The 24874-nt window shown below is 32.9% G+C and overlaps 1 protein-coding gene and 1 long non-coding RNA gene across 4 annotated transcripts; one reads left to right on the top strand and one right to left on the bottom strand.

Moving 5' to 3' along the window:
• On the top strand, positions 538 to 2618 carry LOC108663054. Of its 2 annotated transcripts, XR_001928938.1 has the most exons (4): positions 538 to 791; positions 907 to 929; positions 1065 to 1157; positions 1669 to 2618. It is a non-coding gene; the product is annotated as an uncharacterized LOC108663054 (long non-coding RNA). The 2 variants fall into 2 exon arrangements; XR_001928937.1 differs by lacking the exon at positions 538 to 791 and having other exon boundaries at positions 798 to 929.
• LOC18592596 (exocyst complex component SEC5A) lies at positions 4799 to 20978 on the bottom strand. 2 transcript variants are annotated; one of them, XR_001928936.1, is made up of 21 exons: positions 20433 to 20978; positions 20200 to 20351; positions 19859 to 19953; positions 18432 to 18626; positions 18133 to 18260; positions 17885 to 18043; positions 16365 to 16469; positions 14879 to 14953; positions 13932 to 14069; positions 13646 to 13831; positions 13264 to 13392; positions 11548 to 11674; positions 11264 to 11474; positions 9417 to 9532; positions 9089 to 9323; positions 8724 to 8817; positions 6973 to 7050; positions 6808 to 6864; positions 6418 to 6567; positions 5729 to 5904; positions 4799 to 5291 (listed from the first exon to the last, which is right to left on the bottom strand). XR_001928936.1 is itself a non-coding variant. In XM_007019409.2 (21 exons), the coding sequence occupies exons 1-21, from the start codon at positions 20829 to 20831 to the stop codon at positions 5070 to 5072; spliced, it is 3267 nt and encodes a 1088-aa protein (XP_007019471.2). In that variant the 5' UTR covers positions 20832 to 20974; the 3' UTR covers positions 4799 to 5069. The 2 variants fall into 2 exon arrangements, 1 of the variants encoding a protein (XP_007019471.2); XM_007019409.2 differs by having other exon boundaries at positions 5729 to 5944; positions 20433 to 20974.

Below are 24874 nucleotides of genomic sequence, written 5' to 3'. Positions count from 1 at the left end.
TCAATTTATATGAATTGATTTTATTTGGTTGAAACAAGTTGAAAGGTGATGAATTTCAGTATGTTAAACTGTTTTATCTGTCTCCATTTACTCGGCTTTAGATATTTTAGATGGCATTTGTTTACTCACTGCGATTATATAATCTCACCACCCTCCTTTCCACCCATTTCAGGCTCAAGATAGTTTATAAATAGCTAATTTCATTAAGGACCACCATTGGATTTACATTCTCCAAACTGTAGGTTTATTGCTTTTAATACTTTTGGTCGTTCGTGGGTCCACTTGTTATTGTAAATTAAATTAAATACTCTGGCTTACTATATTACGATATATATGAATTTATTTTTCTTTTACATTGTAAAACATTATTTATGTAGTGTTCTAAAAATATTGTTTTATGAAAAAATTAAATATTTTATTCAATATTTTTATTTTATTCTAATAATTATAATTTCATTTTAAATGAAGGTTTTAGATGTTTAAACTTATTTTTTACTATGAATTATGTGTTTTATACTCGCATACTACATTTTTAGCTAGTTTCGAAAGTTTTGAGAAAAATGACCAAAATACCTCTGTGTAGTTGAAATTTCTCTTTGACTATTTTTGAACTGAAATTGGTTCATATCACTTTAAAACATGATTTTAGTAACTAATACTCACAGGGGAAGCGAGAAAACTGATGTTAAGCCTTGCGAGGTTTCGATTGGCATTTTGGGTAATGAATGTCTATCGGGACATCGTGACAATTGTCACAAGCTCGAGGGGTGTTTCGGGTCGTGACAATTAAGGTAAGATTAAACAATTTTACAGATTATTTTTTAATTTAATTGGTTAGATTCTGACAAATCTAATTTTTTCAACTTTGGTGAATCTCCCACGATTTATTTGGAATTTGGAGCTAAGATTCGTGCAATCCAACTTACAAGGTATGGGTTTAGCTCATTATTGAAGGATTTAAGCATAAATAATTAGATTGCTACAATTTGATTAATTATGGAAAAGTTGACATTTTTCGAAAGCCATGAATAATTAATATGTTTATGTTCTGATGTGTTTGAAAGGGGAAATGGAGTTAAACTAACTCGTTGGCAAGCTAGAGGGAGATTGGCGGCTAAGCACCAAAGCTTGGCTGGAAGTATATTCAATTTGTCATTGTAAGTGGGTTTGAATTAAAATGCATGTGATGCATGACGCCTTAATGAAGGCACTGCCATAGTATTAACATGTGTGTATGTATATATATGTATATATATGATTGCCTAGATGTAAGTGTCTAGCCAAAAGAACCAAACTGTGGAATGGGTGTTTGTGTGCCACATGATGTGATATGAGCCACATGGGTGGCCTATGTTGTGTGTACTTAAACTAGGATGTCTTGGGGCTACAATGAACCTTAAGAGCAAATTTCCCTAGGCGAAAGATATGTTAAGAGAATTTGATCCAATGATACCTTGGAGATTTAAAGGCACGTAGAACCTAACCGAACTTAAAGACGATTAAAGCTCGATAAAGGTGAATTGAGGTTCGATAAGGAAAATGTAAATGATAAAAGCATGATGGCCTTATTTGTGGATTTGTGTTTCCATCCTATGGATGAATTTTGGACGTTGATTTGATTTGTAGATGAGTGGATTTCGATCCCCCTGTGACTGTGTGTGCTTGCAGGGATGGTGGTAAGCAAGGACGGTGGCACTAATCACACTTGTGACTCATGCCTATGGTGCTTTGATGCCATCCCTAGAGATTCTAGGTGATGCTAATCGTTGAGAGATTACTCCTGTCAATGACTTTGATTCTTTGGCTGTTGCTTCAGCACTGTGCATGATTTGTTCTCTTCCTATTGCTTTGGCAAGCACGTGATCTATTCTCCACTAGTGGTTTTGCCTTGAGCATGATTTGATTCTCCGTCGGTTGGCCATCAAGTGTGATTCGATTGTGTCCAAGGGAGGAACACTCATTGATTTGATTTGTATATGACATGAGATAGCCATGGAAAGGCTTAGATAAATATTAAATGAACCTAATGTGATGCTTCGGCAACTAGAGTGTGCCATGGAGAATGATTTGAATAACTTTGACTGGCTTCGAGAGTAAGCCTAACGATGTGTGATAATCTTTGGAGACATTGAGGATGATGATATGCCTTCACATTGGAGACTTCAGAGATAATGATATGCCTTGTATTTGAAGATGTTTGCTAGAACATCTAGATGCATAGACAGTGTATATATTTTATATATGTATTTAATATATATGATTTTGTCTATCTGCTCCACTCACTGAGTATTGTAGTACTCACCCAATTGTAGGTCATGTGCAGATAAATAGAATACAGAGCTATGTGGTAAAGGTCATTCAGTGGCAGACCGATTTTGGCATCCGGTAGGTTCCCATTTGCTATGTCACTCCACTGCGTCAGTCATGAGCTTTCGCTCCACACTTAGTTTGTTGTGTATGTAAGCACGTTGTGCCATATGAATTTATGTGTAAAGGTTGTTATATACGAACTAACGTATGGCCCTATAAACATTTATATGAATTATGTGCCAAGGATAATGTATTATATTTGGTTTTATTATGAATATTTGATTATTGAATCCTTTGGCTTTGTGTTATATGATTTTGGATTCTGACACTTGCGCAAGTCTAGAGGGCTTGCTTTCTAGGCTCTTGCACAAGTCATAGACTCCCAAGTTGGGTCGTGACAGTTCGAGTTTAGGTACCTTAAAATTAACAAGTACCCTGCCCGTTGACGTCTCTAGTTGTGATAGTTGCAAGATCGACTTTTTCTTTCTTTTTATTATGCTTAGGACTTATATTCTTTATTGCTATGCACGAGTTATTGGACTCTCTCTTTTAAGATCTTTATTATGACTGTTGTTGTGTCTGTCAAGAAACCTAGGCTCATATAATTTTGTGTTAACACTAGGAACTTTGGTGGAATTCTGCTCTTGGTAAATTCGCATGATCTAGAAAAGGGCTCTGTTTTGAGGGGTTAGATTTGTTGTATATTCACTTGCTTCCAGGGTTTATGTTGTCACATAAGCATCTTGCCTTCTCAGATAACCTTTTTGGTAATTTGCACATTTTTACCTTTTATTAATCCAATTTTCTTACCTTTCAAAAAAAATAAAATTTATACTATCATGGAACACAATTCAGAGAGGTCCTCTAATATATGGTAATGGTCCTACTAGTCAATATTTGGACGAGGATCTATCAATTAAAATCTATAACTTATAATGATTTTTGGGAGGGAGAAGAGAGGGAAGAAAGTAAAAGAGGCTATATGAGGGAGGAAGGACCACCTAGGGAAAAGAAAGGGCAGAAGAAATGAAAAGGGAGAATGACTAGTCAGAAAGGATAAATAGAAACAAAGTACAAGGAGACAGAGAGAGATGAAAATGGAAAAAGAATATAGGACTTTCAATGGATAGAGGGTCGATATGCCCCTCACCCCACCTCCCCCCCTCCCTACAAGTCAACATTAGGTAGGGTCGAACCACTCCCTTTGCCTTACACATCGACCAAATCTTGCCCACTTTCCTAATTAAGGGAGGAAAGAAAACAAAATGTGTTGGACATTTCTTTTTTATTTTCCCACATTTTTGTATTGTTTTTTTAATTTTATTATAAAAATAATGGTATAATGTTTGAAAAAAACCCTAAACTATTTAAAAAATTCTAACAAGTTTTTATTTTTTTATAACATTCAATCAAGCTTTGTACTTTTATTTTAGATCAAATAAGCCCTTATAACTAATAACTAATGATTGACTAATTCTCATTATTCATATGCTCACGCTGTGTTGATGTGGAGATTGAAAAATGCCACATGATTATGTCATCATACTATATCAACATGTCATATCATCTTTTATTATAATATGTCAACAAGCCACGTCAGCACCACATAACAAAATAATGAGTGATATTTTGATTAAGTTAACCATTAGTCATAAGGGCTTATTTGATTTAAAATAAAAATACAAGTACTTATTTAATTTAAAATAAAAATATAAAAACTTGATTGAACGCAATAAAAGAATAAAGATTTATTTGAATTTTCTTTAATAGTTTAGAGATTTTTTTAAGTATTATTTAAAAAAGTTAGAAAGTAGGGTAAAATATCTTAACCTCCTTAAGTTTTGACCATAATTTCACACATATTCATTAGTATTTAAAATTAACAGTCTACCCCCAACATGTAAATGATGTTGATGGATACACATGAAATGTTTAAAATATTTTTCTTTTATTTCCACTCTTTTTCACTCTTTTTTTTTTTTTTGAATTAGAAAAATTTTAAAAAATGAAAAATTATAATTTATATAATGTGTTAATTATCCATAAAATATTTTTTAAACGAACTATTTATTTCAAATAGTAATAAACTCATATGAAATTATGATTAAAACTTAAAAATTAAAATATTTTACCTTAATAATATAGTTTTAGTCACTTAAATTGATCTTACGAAGGGAAATGAAAGATAGGAAGTACAATTTTTTCAAATTTTGGTAATAAAACATGTTTTGGGTCTTTTGTGAAAATTAAAATAAACAAATTTGGACCTTTTTCTTCAATTTTTTTCCTTCATTCTTTATTTTTTAACCTTTTCTCCTTATTCTTTTTCAAAAAAAAAAAAAAGGTTATCATTTCGAATTTTAGAAAAATATATGAAGTAAACATACATACTTGATATATCGATTTATATTTTTAAAATTAACAAAATTTTAGGTCTTTCTTGAAAGCAAATAAACATATAATAATTTATATTCCTAAAAGTTAGAGAAACCCCAACGACATCACGTGACTTTATCACACTTAATTAAGTTGATGATCCAAAATTTTCAACCACGCATCAAAATTATGTGCCCATCGATACAAAATATGGCAAAAGAATATATGGTGACAACCTAACTACCTATCAAGGCAATTGAAGCTCTTAGAACAAATAAATACAGATTTCATACGAAATTATGCGTATCAACGAGTAAAACACAACTACACATGAACATGGGGAATTTTTTTTTTTCAAAGAATACTGATGGCTCCCGACTAATTTATCTGCGCCAACGCTGGGTGAAACTTGGGGATCCCATAGCTTGTGTGCCTCTGTAATTTCTGCTGGGAGAGTCCATTGAACCTCTAAAAGAAGCGTATGCAGCTTTAGCAGATTCGGGAGCAGATTCCAATGGAAGTGACTCCACAAAGCAAGCTGTATTGATGCGGGTCCTCTCAAGCTCTGCTTGAAGCAATTCTGAGCTATACTGCTGTGCAAGAGCCTGGGAAAAACCATAAACAAGTTAAGATCATGTCCACAGAATGGAAAGCAAACCACACAAGATTGATTTACTGAAAAAGCTATGATCATTGCTTCTCCCACAAAACTAAACTGGGAACCACATATCAAAATCAGATAGATTCAACTTCAGAGCATAGACACTATAGTAACTCATCCCAACACTGTCTGAACCTACATGGAATTCTCACATGACAATAACATCACCAATTAGTATCAGTAATTCTCAAAAATGCAATTCTCACTCCTACTTCATCTTAATGAGACAATTATTTCATAAAAACAAATGAATATCAACAGCCAACTTGTTCAAAATTTCTCCATAAAGAATCATTATCTTAAAAGAACAAGGAAGATATCCTAGAAGAAGGAAGATATCTGACACACAAAAAAAGATATCCTAGAAGACAAGAATCTTACAATCAGGTCATCTGGAGATACAGACACCCCTTGCTGCCTCTCATCTGCAAGAGCATCTTCACTTCCACGAGTTGGTCGCCGATGGTGCCCCGGATTTTCAACAATTTCAGAGATGCTTTCAGTGGCTTTCTCTAACAGCACCCCTTGCAAAGACTTCATAGACTCCCTAGCATCAGCTGTGAAACACGGATTTAAAATGGTCTCGAAATATTCAAGCTGTAGAAGACACATCTTACAGAAATCAACCATCTAAGCCACTGAATTAATCAAGTAATCACCAATACAGGTACAGTAAAGAAAAAGAAATCCATAAGCAGCCAATTGATCTTAAGCAGAAAAAGGATACATCAACTCCCTCAACCATTTCATTCTCAAAATGTGAGAGGAAAACTGGAAAAGCAAGAGGGGAGAGACAGGGTTGATATACGTGTATATGCCTAATAGGAGTACATACTAATAAATGAAAAATAAAAAAAAAAGGAACAAACCATAACAATGTGTTCCAATTTCTAACACATGATGTTAAAATCACAAAGCAAAGCATCAGTTATTCTTAAAAACTTCAGTTGCCCACCATGCTAGTGGTCAAGAGGAAGTATCCAACCATTGATGCACACAAAAAGGAAGCAGTAATTAATGGTCAGATTCAAGTCCATTACAATAACTGAAGTAAAATGCAATTATAATACCTCAAGCATGAGCTGGCAGAAACCATTTGCATCAAGTGAACTGAGATCTTTAGTCTCATTCTCATTGAAAAGGCTGATAAAAGTATCAATCAGACCTTCCACAAGAATCCCAAGTGTCTTGTCCAAGAGGGGCTTAGCACCAGCAAAGACCTGGGTGAGGAATTAGTCACTTTAATAGACAAATTGAGTTTATTACCAAAAATAATTACTTAAACAGATCAAGACAGATGATGCTTCAAATCCTGAAGACTTCTCTGACAGATTGTCAAGAAGATAAATGATAAAAATAATCACTTATGCAGGTTAAATCCACAAACAACAGTGACATTCAAAAAAAAAACTTAGAATGTAATAATCTAAGATTATATGGCCACAGATGGCAGTAAGTACCTCAGCATGTACAGCTACCAGAGTATGTAATAACTCAACAGCTGCATCTCTCACACCCTGAAGATAGGAGCAATTCATGTTACCCCTTGAGTAAAAATCAATGCTTGCTAAGCTGGCCAGAGGGAAAAATTTTGCTAAGCAATTATGAAATCACAAAATCCTTACTTTTACTGCAGGTGCTGATCCCCACTGAACACCAGAATCCAACAAATAGTTCATGGCAGCTGACCTAATCAAATTTGCCTGATGAGAAAACAAATAATTAAAAAATTAAAAACTAAAGAAATAATGGCCCATAAACAAAGTCACAATGGAAAAGTATTTCAGGGAACATGGTTCATATTCGGTATTTAATTAGCTTGAATGAACATGTATAGAAGCCAGCCTCCTGACTTCCCTTCTGAAATATAAGGATAAAACAAATTCAAGTATTCAGACAACTACGAACTCCTTATTTCCACGAAAAGTATAACAGCAGTAAAAGCATAGAGATATTACAGAAGGTAGACATCCTTTGCAACAACAAAAGAACTGGGAAAGACGTTAACCGACAAGTACCAGCAACAAGGCTCTTTTTCCCCCATTTTCCTTATCCTTTTATTTTTTTATCTTCTTTCATTGGAGCGGGAGAGGGGGTGAGAGAGAGAGAGAAGGGTACTTGGCGGAGACCACTTGGTTATTTAACCCATTTGTGTCAAGCAGCTTCAGACTTTTTTTTGACTAGCCACCTTCTGGTGGATTTTTTACTGTGGATTCAAATCTAAAAATTATGGATTTAAATGGTACAGGGGAACAGCAATTTTCTATGCAAGCTGATATTTCTTTAACCATCAACTATTCCTAATAGAAAACAATGTTTCAACTTGGTTCTAAAATACACTCTATTTCAAATTCTAGATAGCTCATTTCCCAGCTGGTTAGTATCTTGCTCCTTCTGGTAAGACATATAAATTAGCTTTTGTTTTCCTATTATTATTCTAACTGCGATGCAACAAACAACATCAGAGAGCATAGCATTCTGTATAAACATATTCAAGTAAATTAGTATTTCACGGATTTCTGTTCTTCCAAACTATACTTCCATGGCAGTTGGTTAGACAGCAAGGGGCAGTTAAAATCTAAAAGTAGAAAGATCCAAACTCTTAATAGGATGATGTTCTCCTCTGCATTATCACAGAAAGATGAAAGAGGATAAAAAGTGAGCAGCCTTAATCGTAACTTGTAAGTATTTAACTGTCTAATAACTCAATGGTTTTTCACAGGTTGTGGTCATATTAGCTCAAGTAGCTTGTTTAATACTCCCAGCAAAAGCATCCAGCATCATGGTTCCTGGTGCTTCAAAGCTTTTTGACTTTCTCAGTTGTCTCTGCTTCCACCGTCACAGCAAAAACACAAGCATTATTTTTGGACCTATAAACCAATTAGCTTACATCATGCACTAAGGACTTAATTTTTTTTATTTGATACTGCTTACAGATTTATAATTGAAACCAAAATAAGTATCACTTTAAACAAATAAGGTTCATGATTTTGCCTAGTAAATCAAGATTGTGATTTTTCAAGAGGATGAATCTAGGATCTTCACATCATAACATTGAGCTCAGCAATCAGAATGAAAGCAAAAATTAACATTAGAATCAGTTGAGCATTAATTATTTTTATTGCCATGCAGAGTCATTTTTATGATCAGAAGCAAATATGCTAAGCCAGTGTACCAGTGTTCATGGCTTCCAACTCAACTTTCCAATCAGTTGATAACTCTCGTAGGTCCATCAAAAGGCTCACAAGCTTACTCTTTTTTTCCATTCAAACTTTTTCTCTGTTTGTTTGTTTGTGCTTGTTGTCTTTCCAAAACTATAATAATAAAAATAACATCTGGTAACTACAACAAAATTTAGCAAGAAATTTTGCCATACCTTTGCATAAGTATACTGCTCAAGGACCTTTTCTTCAAGTCCAGAGAAAGACATTACCAGATCTTGTATGTCAGAGTCATCTTCATCTTTTTCCCTACAGCATTGACAAGCCATAAATGAGCAAATATAGTGCATAATATGAGCGACAGATCAACTTGAATTAACATGGTTTGGGCCAGCTAGGTGGCCCAAGCTGATTCCTTCTGCTAAGGTTAGGGGGTATAATCTGAATGATTAACTAACTGCACTGAAAGCCGTAGGCCTCATTATGCTACCACAAGAAAGAATGACCCTAAATATCCTGCAATAACAATTTCAACTTTATTGATGCTCTTGGTATTAGTAGCAAAAGAATTCCACCATACCTAGATTGGAGCCAAATGCATTTGTACTTGTTGTACAACTCGGAAGAAAGCTCATCTTTGCAATATCCAATATTACTTAAAACTATTAACAACCGTTGATGTGGATCAACAACATTTCCTGGGAGATCAGATGATAACTCCTCCTCTGGTTCATGAGAATACCCATTTTGCAAATGCAGACTTTCTTTGATTGATTTGTTTTGGGCAAGCTCACTTCCAATATGCTCTAGATGACCTGATCAACATGCACATAATGAAAGCATCATGACTAACCAGGCAACTGTACTAAAATTTTCCAGAACAAATAAGATACTGTTGTCCATCATACCAGCAAAATCCAGGAAACAATTTAGAAATGCAAGCCTCACAGATTCTTGGATTTCTTGAAGTTGTGCAAACATATCTTCAAATTTTGTAGCCTCGCTCCTCAGAGACTGAATCATCCTTTGGATAAAGAAAGAAGGGGGAAGACATATTAAACAGCTTTAAAAGAAGAGTATAATCAACTCTCCAAGAATAGATTGGTAACAATATAATGCATAAAAGCATCTTTCCTGAGATTTGAAAGAGGGTGAGGAAAGAAAATTTTCACTAGGAGAAACTAACAATATATGCTTCCTCAATTATATGTAATATCATTTGATACTGTATTATAAATAGCTATCAATTACACTTGTATTACAAAACATGGATAAACAAAAACAAAGCCTTTTCTCACTGGCCGACCGTATTACAAAGTATGGATAAATAAAACCATTCTTATAACTTGGCAACCCTATAAAATTTGAAAGTTCTTCCAATTTGTAATAGCGCCGGGAATCAGAAATACTCCTACCAATGATCTGTTTGTTTTATATCATGGCAGATCAGTAACCAATGCCTTTGTCATTTTGACATGGCAGAGAACATGCTAAGAACAGCCTAAGGCTATTTAAGTTTGTTCTGATTTAAAAATTATATTGTAAAAAAGCACAACCTGGCTAACTAGCACAATTCTCGCATTTGACAAATGCTATAATAATATAAAAGTTCTCAAATTTGCAATAGTACCTTGAATCAGAAATACTCCTACAGAGGATCTTCTGGATTTATATCACGGCACATCAGTAACCAATGCCTTCATAAATTTGACACAGACACAAACAAGCTAAGAGAAAAGCTTAAGGCTATTCAAATTTCTTCTAATTTTAAAAAATAAGAAATGCATAACATATTAAAAAAAATTTTAAAGTCAAAATCAAACCCACGTCAAGTTGAGCTCAAGTTCACAAGCCCGAGAACTAACTAGCAGCTTAATTGAAAGGCTCTCAGTTCATTAAGGCTCCGTTTGAGTAATGCTTTTGCTACTTCCTTTTTCTTTTTATTCAGTTTTCATTTTTTTCATTTTGCTTTTTATTTTTTTGCAAAAACAAATAACAAAAAAAAAAAAAACCAAACAAAGCCTGAATTATCCGAGCTCATGATTAAGCTGGGTTATTCAATTATCAATTCTTCAAAATTTAATATTTTGAAGATAAGAAATTATGAACAAATTAATGACACATTTTTAGAGAACTATTCTAAATATGAATGTATTCACAAGCCCAAATAATGATTTGCTCATGAACCCTCAAAACCAGCTCATCTATGTTTGTGTCTAACTCATTTAACAAATACATTCAGAAAAAAAAGGATCTAGGTTGTGATTGAGTCCAGCTTGAGCAAGCTTCTCATTGAACCAAGCCCAAGCTGAGCATCAACAGTTTAGCTCATTGTAGCCTAGACAAAACCAGAGACTCTTTGAGATATCAATTATCTTCAGCAGATGTTCATGGTAAACCACCATCATAATGCAATTAGTAAGGAAAAGTGCTTCAAATGTGGACACTTTTTTCCTTTTTGGTTGCATAGGGAAGATAAAGGCAGCAGTCATACATTGGCCTTTTCCTCTTCATCTCTAGTCAGCAATATCAGAGCTAAATTACACTTTGACAACCAATATCAAAGACCACACATAAAAAGGCCATTTGCACATCTGTCCAATAGGTTATGGGCAACCTCACTAAGCTTGATCCGTCTTAAAACCACTTACAAACATCATGAAACAAATATAAAATAACTACTTATGCTAACCACACAACATTATAACTAATTATGCCTCTTACAAATTCAACATCATAATCTCTAGATACTTACATATTGATCTGATCCATTGCTGAAGCCATAACTGAACGGAAAGCCAGAGGTAAATAAGAGATAGTGTATGGAGATTTGTTCCTTTCAAGGACAGATACTGGGACCCATGCTTCATCTTTTGTTATCCCCTCTGTTGATGCTCGCATCCAAGAACAAAGTCTTAGCATGTAAATCTTAGTAACCTCCGCCTGAAGTGTCCTGAGTGCCAAGACTGTCAAATGAAAAAGAAACATTAGAACAGTTTAGAAGTTAACGACAACAGTTTCAGAGAAAGTTGGGAGTACCAGCTATAGGAGGAGCAGACTCTTTTGCTTCAAAAGCAAGGCATGCTTTAGATATTTCCTTTATGGCATCACTCATGTAGGAGTGAAGAATATTAGATTCTTCAAGATCACGGAATGTGTTCAATACCTATGTCAAGAGCAAACTCAGTAAGAACCACTACAAAACAAAAAGATAAGAGGAGCACCACCCGTGAGAAAGGCATATTGATTGGACTGGAAACATTGCAGTTTAATTTGTTTTAATATTTTGTGAATTTGTTACTCAGATCTGGAACCATTCAAAAAAATAGTCTAAGTGAAAAATGTTAAAAATGTTCAATAGGGAAGAACCTACTTATTGCTGTTTGTAGTATAGGTTCAGTCAAAACGAAGTAAAAACTTTTATTATCGGAAAATATAGTTGCTACATTAATTCTTTTATGCCTCTAGTCTTTCTTTTTCTTTTTTTTGCCAAATATTCCATCTTCTCTCTCCTTCTCAAATCTACACTCTTAACAAAACCCTATCTAAATTTAATACATAAACATCAACTCTTCCTCCACCACCACCATATCACAAATAAAGCATTTTTTTCACTCTCTTTTCTTTCTGTTACATTTTCAGTTTCTCTATTAATTATTTTCAATCTACTTTGCCGGACTAAGTTAACATTAGGTTTATGCTACTTTATTGCAAGAATTTATGCTTTTTTAAATTCTTTTTAATTGATAAATTTTTAATCTCCCAAACTTCATATATGTAATTAGAATTTTAATGACTGTAAAAGAAAACTTTCATATAAGATAATTTTCAAATTTTAGCATCTAGCCATCTACAATCATCAAAAGGCCTAACTACATTAACTATGTAGATTCCAAAAACATCCTGAGCAGTTTTTGCAATTCAAATTCAACGCCAAAAATTCAGCAATTGTTCCAGAATTAAATTCTCAATTTTATCACACAGTACCTAAGTCTAATAATGAAGTTACAAATAAGTAAAATTATCCAGAAAATAAGCCAGAAAAACCTTAGCATGATATTGGTCATTTTTCATTTTCAGTCCCTCAGGATTATCTAGCATATCTATACTTCAAAAAGAAAAAGATGGTGAAAAAAGGAAACAACCCCAGTCTTGATAATCTCAACAATTAGAAACACGTATCTTAATAAAACAATCAACCATGTCTTCTGGAAGAGAACCATGCTTTTTACATTCAACGACAAGCAACTTTCAACGTGAATCTTCTGGACAAAATCCCAAACAGTTTTCGTACTATCATGAGGAATTTTACATATGCATATCTTTAGAAGCTCTCAAATTAAAATTTTGAAATAAGGGTCAACAGTTTAAAAACTCATCTCTATGTCATTACAGTAATTATTTATTGGACAGAGACTCAAGTGGAAAGAAGAAATATGGATATTTATTGCTGATGGTCTCAGTGTACACAACAGTCAGACTTCAAGTTTCTGATGGAAATAAAAAATACTATTAGATAACAATGGATGCATGTGTAATTTCAGAGTACTCCAGGGACATAAAGAGAACTGGAAGTAGGTTATAAAGACAACAAATTTTTCAATCAATGACAAGAAATAAAATAACTCCAACAAAACCAAAGTATCATAAATTTCATTCCTAAACTGCTATTAATTTCAGAACACAAACACCACTACATACAGGTAGTAAAGCAAGCAAGACATTAAGTTATAGTTCCAAGCAAAGTATATTCACCTTGACTTCATATACAGATATTGTACTGTGCATCATTCCTGCAACTTCGTCAAGAGAATGACTCGAATATCTCCCATCTCCAACTTTTTCCTCACTTTTACTTGCCGAAGAATCAGAAACCTGTGAAGACTGAACAACAAAAACCAGAATAAATGTTCAATTCAGTGAATCACATTATTGTCTTGACAACTTGTGATTTAAGAAAAGGCACTTATAGCAATGAATTAATGGCCATAGAAAAGAAACCAAAAGTGAGGACAAAAAAAATATGTTGGCAAACTATAAGAATTACTATACGAGATGAAATATGAATATGCAATGTTTATTGGGGCATAACTATATCCAACTCTTGTAAATATGATTTAGACAATTTTCAGAGTACCTTTGCAAATTTCCCACTGAAAACAGAAAGTGCCACTTTCCAAAAAGCTGGTATGTGATGGACAAGTACAGCAGTTAGCCTTCTTACATATCTTCCTCTGAGAACATCTACTTCTTCTCCAGTCAAGCCCACCGGTTGCAAATCTACAGGTAGTTGGATGTTCCCAAGGGAGTAGTTGACATCTGACTGAATAGTAAAAAAATAGATGAAATAAATCTCATGATTAGGCAAAGAGCCAAGAGTTTTTCCTCAATATCAGATCATCAATCTAGATAGTAGCACTTACAGACTGACTTAAATTTTGTTGAATTTGTTGCCACTTCGCATCAGAGAGTGCTCTTTCCTGTATCTCATTATGCAAAGTTTCCATCCGAGCTTCATGATCTGAAGTGCACTTCTCAAGCAACCCTCGAATTCTATGATTCTATCAAATAAAAGAAACCTAAATATTTCAATGACTTGAATTTCAAGAGTAGGGGAATGTAAGCAAGTCAATTTGCATGTAGGCAAGTCAAGTTGCTTGCAAGCACTAAGGAGCTTCTTGTACTAGACCTATTATCAAGTTCAAGAAACTTGAATAGAAGTTTGACTCAAAACTGATTTGTTTAGAGGCACTCAGGAGCTTCTTCGAATTGACTCTATCATCAGGTTGAAGTTACTTGATCAGCAACTATGGATAACAAAAATCTGCTAAAACTTGACTCAACTGGCTTACAAGATGTACTGTTACAGAATCATATAATTTTAAAACAAACACCCAGGAAATAATCTGAAATCTCAATTGTCAAAATTCTCCCGACTCAAGTCTCAAATTATCAAATCCTACCTCAAAGTCTGACAAAACCCCATTTATATGAGCTTCTAAATTTAACATAAGCCAACATAAATGTAAACAAAGTGAAGTGCATCAAAATAACCCACATAACAAAGACCCTTTTTTTTTCCAATTTTTACCAAAAATCAATGTTCCTCAAAATTTTGGGCAAGGGCCCTTCATCACTTGCATCTTTTATGTAGGGGCACTTGTTTTTGGGTTAGGGGGATGGAAATAGGAATTTATAGCCATTTGACTATACCAGCCAACCAAACAATCAGCATCAAAAGAAAATGTCAAGCACATATTAAATAAATCAAATAGCAAGTAAAAGACAAGTTAACATAGAGCATTTCATTAGCCAAAAAGAAAAAGTATAGAGCATCGTGACACTACAGGAAAGTTCAGAATTTACTAACCTGTACATTTAAATAATGCCACACTGGATCAGACTCAGGTTCAAGCTCCAACAACAACCTCACTGTATTCTCAAGCTACAACAGACAAAGAAATCTCAGAAATACTTATGAGAATGGCAAAACTTGTGTAAGGCTTTGATACACTAAGTTTCTAGGTTCTTTCAAAAGAACACACAAAAATATAGGATGTAAACTAGATCCTGTTATTTAACAGATCTATTTAACAAATCAGTAATATAACAGGGATTCAATGTAAACACATCGTTTATTCAGTGTTTATTGGATATTGCAAAACTTGTCATAATATGTCAACCTAAATTATTATTTCTACAGAAAAGCAAAAGTTTTAAAAAAAAATTGTAAACTCCCAAAAACTAGTTTATTTTTGTAAACTTAAAAAGCGAGTAAGATCAATTGAAACAATGTTTTGATGAGTTAATATATACTTGACAAGGTTACTTAAGGAACTTCTTTACCTTTATGAGATTAAAAAGAAAAAGGAAGACCGGCAAACAATCAAAATAGTCTTACATAAATGAGAGCAGTACACAGTTGATATCAGATGTGAAGCAATAAATAGCATATTAACATCTATTCTTCATTGTTACTTACAAACTGTAGGTGCATTATCTATTCACCTTAACTAGTCAACCACCACTATACTATTCATCATACAATAATGAAAACTAGGTGATGCTTAGGCAACACCTTAGCCATAAAATAGACCAAGAACAATAGACCTTTTTTATTTACTTTCCAAATAAGCATTTTACTAGATGGCATCCTTACTAAGATCATCAAATCAGCTGTCTAATGCAACAAAATCAAAATATGCGAATAATATATCTATAACATATCTAGTATAGATATTTGGAGAAAAACAAAGTTGCCATCTTTGTTCAATGCCAAGCTTGAACAACCACAATAAGTTACTTCATACTGTCAAAAAGAACATTTACAACAATCTCGTAGAGCACTAGCTTCATACTCTCAGCAACCCAACAAAAAATCAGGATTCCACATTCAACCATCCCATTACTTTTCAGCATAAATATTCCATACTTCCACTCATGCTAAAACTACAAGTGCAGATAGAACATCACAACTCAAGAGAGAACAGAATGATTCCAACATAGTTAATTAAGTAAATCTGTTTGATTGGCTTGTGAAATGGTGGGTATTTTGGCTTATGGAATAACTTGCACGTTCTCTTTTATCTTCCTTCCCATTCAAACTTGCCTAATTAACTCCCCAATATTTTGTTATAGGTTGATTTTAACGATACAAGATTGCTTTAGTGAGAAACAAAACCTGGCATCTCATGGATTGGTAAGCATCAAGCAAATTGTATTTTAATATCATGATCACTAAAATTTAACAAAAATCCAAGGACAATCCAGGCCTTAGGTCAACAACAATTGTTCGTTTACTGACCCGCTAAACTGCATAGTGTCAAAACATTGAAAAAGGCACGTCAAATGCTTACGCTTGTTAGGTCTATTTGAGGATCTTCCATAGACTTGTAAAGCATGACTTTGAATTCTTGCATCACTTTTTCAACCTCTTCAAGAACTCGTTTTAGTATATTTACCTGACAGTAAACAATAAGTTAAGTACTATTGCAAAAGACCTCTATCTATGCACAGACTTGAGCATACATCAAATGCTCACCTGAGAATGAGACCACCAGAACTATGAGAAACATGCATAAATAAAAAAAGGTCCAATACTGATGTTAGCCATCAGGGAATCAATGCATAAAAATAATGTATTACAAACGAAAATGATACAAGCAACAGATTTATGGCTATGATTTTGACTTAAACCACTCAAAACAATTTGTTCACTACTTGAGCTAAACCCAACAGTAGACACAACTTCAGCTTGTGCTATGAATTTTGTAAAGAGATGTGTGAAAATCAGTTGCAATGATGTAAGGTAAAAACTAGCTGGCATACACAATTTGTCAACTAAGCAGAAACTAAAATTCCATGAAATTTGTTGAGGTGGCCAAGGAAGCATTCTACAAGCAGATAAAGATGCAAATAACATTTTTGAATTAAAACTTTATTCACATATTTAAATAATGTTAGAACTTAAGCAAAAACATGCTCAGATATAAACCACCAGCCACATGTAAGCACTATTTACAAAAATTGAAGAATTAGAACTGAAAATCCAAGATGAATGTAAACTAGATATGCATAGCTCGTTAATACCAAATTATAAGATAGGGTTAACTAATGCCTTGATGGCTATTTTCAAACTCTCAATATGTTACAGCAAGGATAACTTGACCAAACATATACATTTATATATTGTGTTAATTGAAGTGGATAAAATAACAAGCCTCAAATTGTTTCAATCTTATCTCTCTCCTTGAAACCATAGGATAGAAAGCGATGTTCACCCAAAACATGAAAAAGTAACTTATGCTCATTGATATATGTTGATAGATTCTAATTTAACCTAACATAAATAAGAGATGTCAAATTATTTGGAATTTGGATCACATATAAAATAAACCAAGAAGCAAGAATGAAATACAGAAAAGCACATAGTTAACAATACAATACCATAACAGATTTAAGATGTTCCAGAAAGCAATTAAAATGACTTAGCTTAAACAATAAACTTGAGAGACTCAGAAGTTGAAGAAAGGTAGCTTTGAGGTTTGTAGTTTTCTAGATTTTTCTTAAGTCATAGTTATTTCTAGAGGTTGAATTCTATAAATATCAGAGATAAACTAAAATGAAAATAAATTTGAGAGTTGGCCAAAGTTAAAGAGGTTCTAATTCAAACTTAGCATAACGCATACCTGAGAAAACAATTAAATTTTCTTTTCTTTTCCTTAGTGTAGATTTGTCTAATACATAAAAGACCACATTAAACAATGAGCAGCTATCAGAATCTGGAATGTATGTGAGAATTGGATGCAAGAATGATAATGAAGCAATTTTCAAAATATAAATCTTTTACATAGCGATTTAAAGTGCTCTTGCTTACATGGGAGGGGAGAGCAATTGATTTTGCCTTCTTGTATTCCCTAACAGCCAAATCATATTCACCCTTACTAATACTCCCACGAATTGTACTAGGTAAATTAAAGAGTGTCCTGAACCTCTGAAGCATTCCCTGGACAGACCTGATCTTCTCAGCTTGAGCCTACATCAAATCACAAAAAATATATATAATATATATCTCAGGTTCCTTCTATAGCACCAGCATTCATGGATTTGAAAGCAAAAACCAACCTGTCTCTCAAATAGAGGCTCAAAAGCACGATTTGCCAGTGAACTCACTCCTTGCATACAATTAAACAAGTGAGTTGTCCCTGAACCTTCAGGGTCTTCTTCAATTCGCTTCAGTTTTGACTCGATATCTATGCAATTATTTTTCTCCACATTAGAACCAATTATTACTAATAGCTAAAATTCTATAAAATTATTATGGCAAATACTATGAGAAGAAGTTAGTTTTAAACCCATCAAACGCTTGCATTGCCACAGTTAAAAGTAGTGCCAGACTCAAGTGAACTGAGGTGCTTTCATACCATCAATTGTGGTTTTGCATGAAACAAAGCAGTCAAAATTGTCTTTAACCAATTGTTTTCTCTGTTGAGTCCGCCCTTTGAGATCAGTTTTTAGAGCAAGAGCACCAGCCTCCAAGTCTGCTGCAGTTGTATCTTGGTGTATTCGGGATAGAAACAATTTTGCATCAAACTTTTCAGAGAAATACATCAATTTTTCTGCACAATTTCACAAAAAGGATGTAACACACTGGCTTTACAGCTCTAGGTATTAAATTAGAAATGCTCAAGGGAGAAAAAGTAGCTCATTGAGGAATCCAACATCATGGACATTCATGAATAAGAGGTGAAAACAGAAGCAAGCAGAAAAATTGATTAGAAGAGACATTCATGAGATGTGAATTCTAAAATCCAGGGCAGCATGGACAAATATACTCAGTAGCAAACAACAAAAAATTGAACATTAGAACTTGAGAGGTTAGATAAGTCTCTGATGGTTGTTATAATCTCCAATATAAAAAGCACATGAATACCACATTTAACCCAAATTAAGAAGATTAATGCCTTCACAAAATAGCAGAAGTAAACAATCATTGCAGTGAAGCTTAGTGATGGAATTAAAATATAAGAATAGAGATCAGCAATAACTGGACTCCATCTCATACTCCTCCTTCAGTAGAGCTCTTACTGCCTTGACTATTATAAAATTATGGCATATCAACACATGCGCTATTCAGAATATATCAAGATTGTGGAAGAGCATCACAATAATGTTACTGGTGACACATTACTTACCAATCAACAAACTTCAACAAGATAATTCACTTTCAAACCACAAAACTCTATAGAGTTTAAGCACATGTAATAAAGAAGAACAAAACCTGGAGAATTCTCTATAGTTTAGTTGCAACACTTTCAGGTCTCTATTTTGATATGGACAAACCACTTTTGGTGGAAGAAGAACAAATAAACAGGGAACAGAAATTAAAAACCACTAATAGCTAAAAGTAAGATTAACCATAGCCCAACAAAAAGAAAAAAATTGATAATAACTCTAGTCAATTCCTTATCACCATACAAAAAAAATTAACTGATTTCTAGGAATTGACATCATTAACATAATCTTCATTAATATAAAAACATAAATAACAAAAAAACACCCAGCAGATCTTATGATATTTCTGAATTAATATTGTCTACAGTAGGGATGAAGTGAGTAATGACTTTCACTGACATAAACTCAAATTTGAAGAAACTTGGAGTGCAGTGAAAGGTAATAACCCAGGGGCATCTAGTAACCTTGTATTTTAGATAGCAGAAATACAGTCCAGACACTGTACTATTATAATTTTTAGAGAAACAAATTAGAAATGGCGTGCAACTTTAGCTTAAGAGACTATGACAAACTATAATCTGCAGAAAATATATTAAATAAGAAAGTGAAAAAGTACCACGGAGGCCACTATCCATATAATCTCTATCAGATTTTGATGGAGAGCTTTCTGATGCCTCAGTGATCAACCTTAACGTTTTGTTGTCTATTATCCTGCCAATGAAACAAACACACAGGTTAGCTGAAGTACTTGTAGCAGATCAAGAATTGAGGAACCACTTACTTCAGTTGATGCTAGGGAAAACAATGACTTGGCAACTGTTCATATAATCATATTAGTATAATTACTCATCATAGAACAAAATTTTCCTGCCTTGATGAGCTATAACATACAGTGAATTCCTTTAAAACAAACAAAAAATGATAATCAAGCAATACAAAGATGATCAAAAGATTTACCCCAGTCCAAGTGGATCAACACATTCCATGCCGCGAGGGAACGATTGCAGATTGTTAAGTATTCTCCCCACTGTTGCTGATGGTTTACGCTCGAACTTTTGTGCCACCGGAGCTGTTCTCGTCTCTCTCATCTCGCGAACTCTACGAGTAAGCTGTCGAAGAATGGTAAAAAAACCCTTAACTAAATCATCTGTCAATAATTTACTTTGAATTTAAATTTCATTATAAAGTACCTCAGCTTCATCGACACGTTTCCAGCAATCAGGCTCTTCTCCATCCCAGGGCCCATCATCGTCTTTGCTTCCTCTGCCTCTACTCCTTCCTCCGACTCCTCCCTTCGGATCTTTTCCAGTATCCTCGTCCCCACTCGAAATGCTCAGCATCTCCACTTCCGAATCCTCGTCATCATCCATCGACATCTTTCTTGCAGCCGGCTTTTTTGGAGCCGAGGCAGTTGGCGCCTTCTGAGCCTTGTAAACAGTCCCCGGTTGCTGCGGCGGCGGTTGAACGAAGTTGGCCACTGGTTTGCGGGAATTGGAGGAAGGCGGTTTCTGGTAATTGAGATCCCGTTGGGCTTGCTCTTTCAATGCCATTTGGAGGAGCTCATCTTCGTCATCGCTGTCGCTCGACATTTTGGCGAACTTTCTGTTTGCGTTTTGTTTAGATCTGACCGATTATGAAGAATGGATTTGAAGGTGTCTAGAGAATTTGGAGTTCTTGAATGGAAATAAGGAGTTTCCTACCCTTCGATGGAGCCGGAATGTGAGATCAGTAATATTGTCATGTCACGCGAGTTTGATGAGACAATTCTACCGCTTTCCAAAACGACACTGTTTGGTCTTTGAACGAAGAAAAGTCCTAAAACTTTTCACGATTGTGCGTTTAAGCCACTGTTGGCTTTTCCTCTTTTTCCTATATTCCGTCCCTCACGTCCTCACCTAGCTATAACTACAACTTATAGGGGTTTTTTTTAAATGAATCTCATACATAAAGCGTTTTTGATAATAAATTTTTTCATAATTTTTACTATTTTTAGTTAAAAAAATTAAAATTTAGATAAAATTACTCTTAATAAAATCGATTTATTTATTTGACTTCGCGTCTCAACTTGAAACTTATTAACAAGTTAAGTATATTTAGGTTTGCGTCTCAAATTCACTCATATTCTTTAAACTTTTCTCACCAGACTATTCATCTCTGGAGTATTTTTTATCAGAAAGAAAAATGTTTAAGCATTTTGAAATACTTTTTTATACACGAAAAAAACCTTTGAGCGTTTTGAGCATTTTTAAGCATTTTGGAGTAATTTTTGATATATGAAGAAAAATTTTTGAATATTTTGAGCATTCTTTGTCAAGTAAGCATATTCGTTAATTATGTTGTTAAATAGAATATAGTGTATTGTTTAAAGTTATTGATCTTATTAAATAAAATTCAGTAGTTTTAGTGGTTTTATAGATATTGCGTGACTAGTTTTTAGACATTACGTGACTGACTTTGGACATTACATGACTGACTTTGGGCATTACGTGACTGGTTGATATGGCATTGCATGACTTGTTAGTAAGGCATTGCGTGACTTGTTAGTAAGGCATTGCGTAACTTAAACATTGCTTAAAAATCAGTCACGCAATGCTTCAAAATCAGTCACATAATGCCTAAAACCAATCACGTAATGCTTAAAAACCAGTCACGTAGTGATTAAGTCACGCAATGCTTAAAAATCAGTTTCGCAATACTTAAAAATCAGTCTAATCAAATTTCAACTCCTCAACTTTAAGGTTCTATGAATAAACCAATAAACTTAAGAACCTAAAACACATTCTTTTTTTTTTTTTGCTAAGCCATGAAAGTGTGTATTTCATAAAAGATAGGTTACAAAACTCCATAAGCCTCTAAAGCAAGACAAAACATATCCTTATTGGGAGGGCCTTGCTCGCTCTCTTTATACAAAAACAAAATATGCTCCCTTTACAAAATATTCCCTAAATAATTTCAACTCAAAATCCCATAAAAAAAAATCAAAATCCCCAACAAACATGCTTAACAATCATCCAAATCCCATACACAACAAAATCGTGAACTACCATAAAACCCATCAAACATGCTTTAGCTATTCTTTCTTCTTGAGCCCATCATTTTAACTAATTCGATCCAACTAATCAACACAAGCATCTCCATCGCAGCACACGTTTTGAAACAAGTCATCATTAGAAAGCATCTAGTTACCACATTCATCATGCTGCCTACAATCACCATAGAAGAGGAAAATCACTGTTCATTGTCCTTGAGAACCCCACGATCCACCATCCAAAAAAATAAAATAAAATAAGAAAGAGCTTGATGTCATCTCTGCTCTTTGGATGGCGAGATAGACAGTGTTTGACCAGAGAGAGAAATCAAGATTTAATTTTGAAATTGTTGTCTGAATGGTGGGATAGAGAAAACTGAAACTATTTTAATTTGTTTGAAATTATTTAAAGGGTATTGTTGTCAAGTCACGTCAAAAATTGACTAAAAATAGTTAAAATTATAAAAAATGAAATTTTTGAATTGGGCTTATGAGGAAGGTTATTTCTCATAATTTTCTCTAACTTATATATATATATATATGAGATCAAAATATCCATCGGACCTTTGTATTTATGTATTTTATTTAAGTTAGTCTTTATACTTAAAATCAATATAATAAAATCTCTTAATTTTAAAAATTACTTTAATTTAGTACCTTCTCTAATAACATCTAATTTTACTGTTAAAAAAGATGACATTTTACTGACATAACTTATTTTGATGATGTGGCACAAACATGATAAAATGACATGCTACGTGGCATTGACATGATAATATGGCAGTGCAATGTGATAATGTTGACATGGCATGACATGTTGATGCATCAGTGCTACATGGCAGATTAAAAAAATTTTTAAAAATTTTGTATCACATCTGAAAGATTAAATTGAACAAAATATATAGTATATGGAATCAAACAAAATTGAGATGTTCAGGGGCTAAATTGAAAAAAAATAAAAAATATATATACCTTAGTTGATGATAGATATACTTATTAATAAGTCAAATATTTAAATGTAAAAGATATATGATGTTAAAAAATATATATATAAATATTTTCTTACTTGATTATTTGATTTTAGAATATGGACATTAATTTATCTTCTTTACAAAAATTAAATTTGAATTCTCCTTATATAAAAAAAATTTTGAAAGAAATTTCATACCTAAAGTCAATTTTAGATGAAGAACTTACATTATGTTGGAATAAAATAATATAAAAAGACTAAATAAATTCTTTTTTTCTTTTATTTATAATAATATAAAAATTTTAAATTTATTGATTTAGTTTTTAATTTGAGCTTAACTTAAATTAGCAAAATAAGTTGATTTAGCTTTTTCTTTTAAAAAAATGAAGAAGGGAGATAAGGAGAAAGTGATGATTATAAAAATAATTCATCATTTTGACTTGCTTAATTTGGACATGACAAATCTCTTATTACACCTATAGAATATGAGCTACTCTACCCCTTCAATGTTTTATTTATTTTTTATATTTTTATTTTGTTTAATATTTTAAGTCATATTTTTTACATTGAAATTTTTTAAATTAAAAACTGCATTTATGGCTGATAGAATTAAATATAATTGTAAATATTTGTGTCATTTTATTTTGTATTTACAAAATTCTTTGTAGATCCAAATTAATAATTTAAATTTAGTAAAATTTGATTGTGGTATTTAAACTTTAAAAAATCGTTTTAAAGGAAACTTTGAGTAAATTTAAATAAAAGGTAAATTAGGTTAGGATTGAATAATTCCAAAAAAATGGATATTTGTAAATTCTGAAAGTTGTAACTAAATCAGCCTATTTTGCTAATTTGAGTTCAACTCAAGTTAAAAACTAAGTCAAATAAATTTAAAATTTTTATACAACTATAAATAGAAGAAAAAAAGAATTTATTTAGTCTTTTTATATATTTTATTTCAACATAGTGCAAGTTATTCATCTAAATTTGGCTTTAAGTATAAAATTTTTTTCAAAATTTTTTTATAGAAGGAGAATTCAAACTTAATTTTCACAAAGAAGATAAATTAATGTACATATTCTAGAATCAAAGAATTAAGTAAGAAAATATATACATATATATATATATATATTAACACCATAAAATTTTTCATTTAAATATTTGACTTATCTACTTAAATATTTTATTTTTTAATTTTTTTTTCAATTTAGTCCCTCAACATCTCAATTTTGTTCAATTTAGTCTATATACTATATATTTTTGTTCAATTTAGTTCCTATGATAGGGCATGAATTTTTTTTGGAAACTTTTTTGATTTGATGACAAGTCAGTGTCACGTCATCATATTAATATCATGTGGTACTGCCACATCATCACGTCAATGCCACATGACATGCCACGCCATCATGTTGGTGCCACGTCAGCTTTAATGTTATTCCCTTTAACAGTAAAATTGGATGTCGTTAAAGGGATGAACTAAATTGAAGCAATTTTCAAAATTAAGGGATTAAATTACTTCAACTTTGAGTACAGGAACTAAATTGAACAAAATACATGAGTATAGGGATGTGGTGGGTATTTTGACCATATATATATATATATATATATATATATATATATATATATATATATAT

Source organism: Theobroma cacao, chromosome 8, assembly GCF_000208745.1.
Source record: "Theobroma cacao cultivar B97-61/B2 chromosome 8, Criollo_cocoa_genome_V2, whole genome shotgun sequence".
Classification (NCBI taxonomy): Eukaryota; Viridiplantae; Streptophyta; class Magnoliopsida; order Malvales; family Malvaceae; genus Theobroma; species Theobroma cacao.
This window is presented reverse-complemented; position numbering and strand designations above follow the sequence as displayed.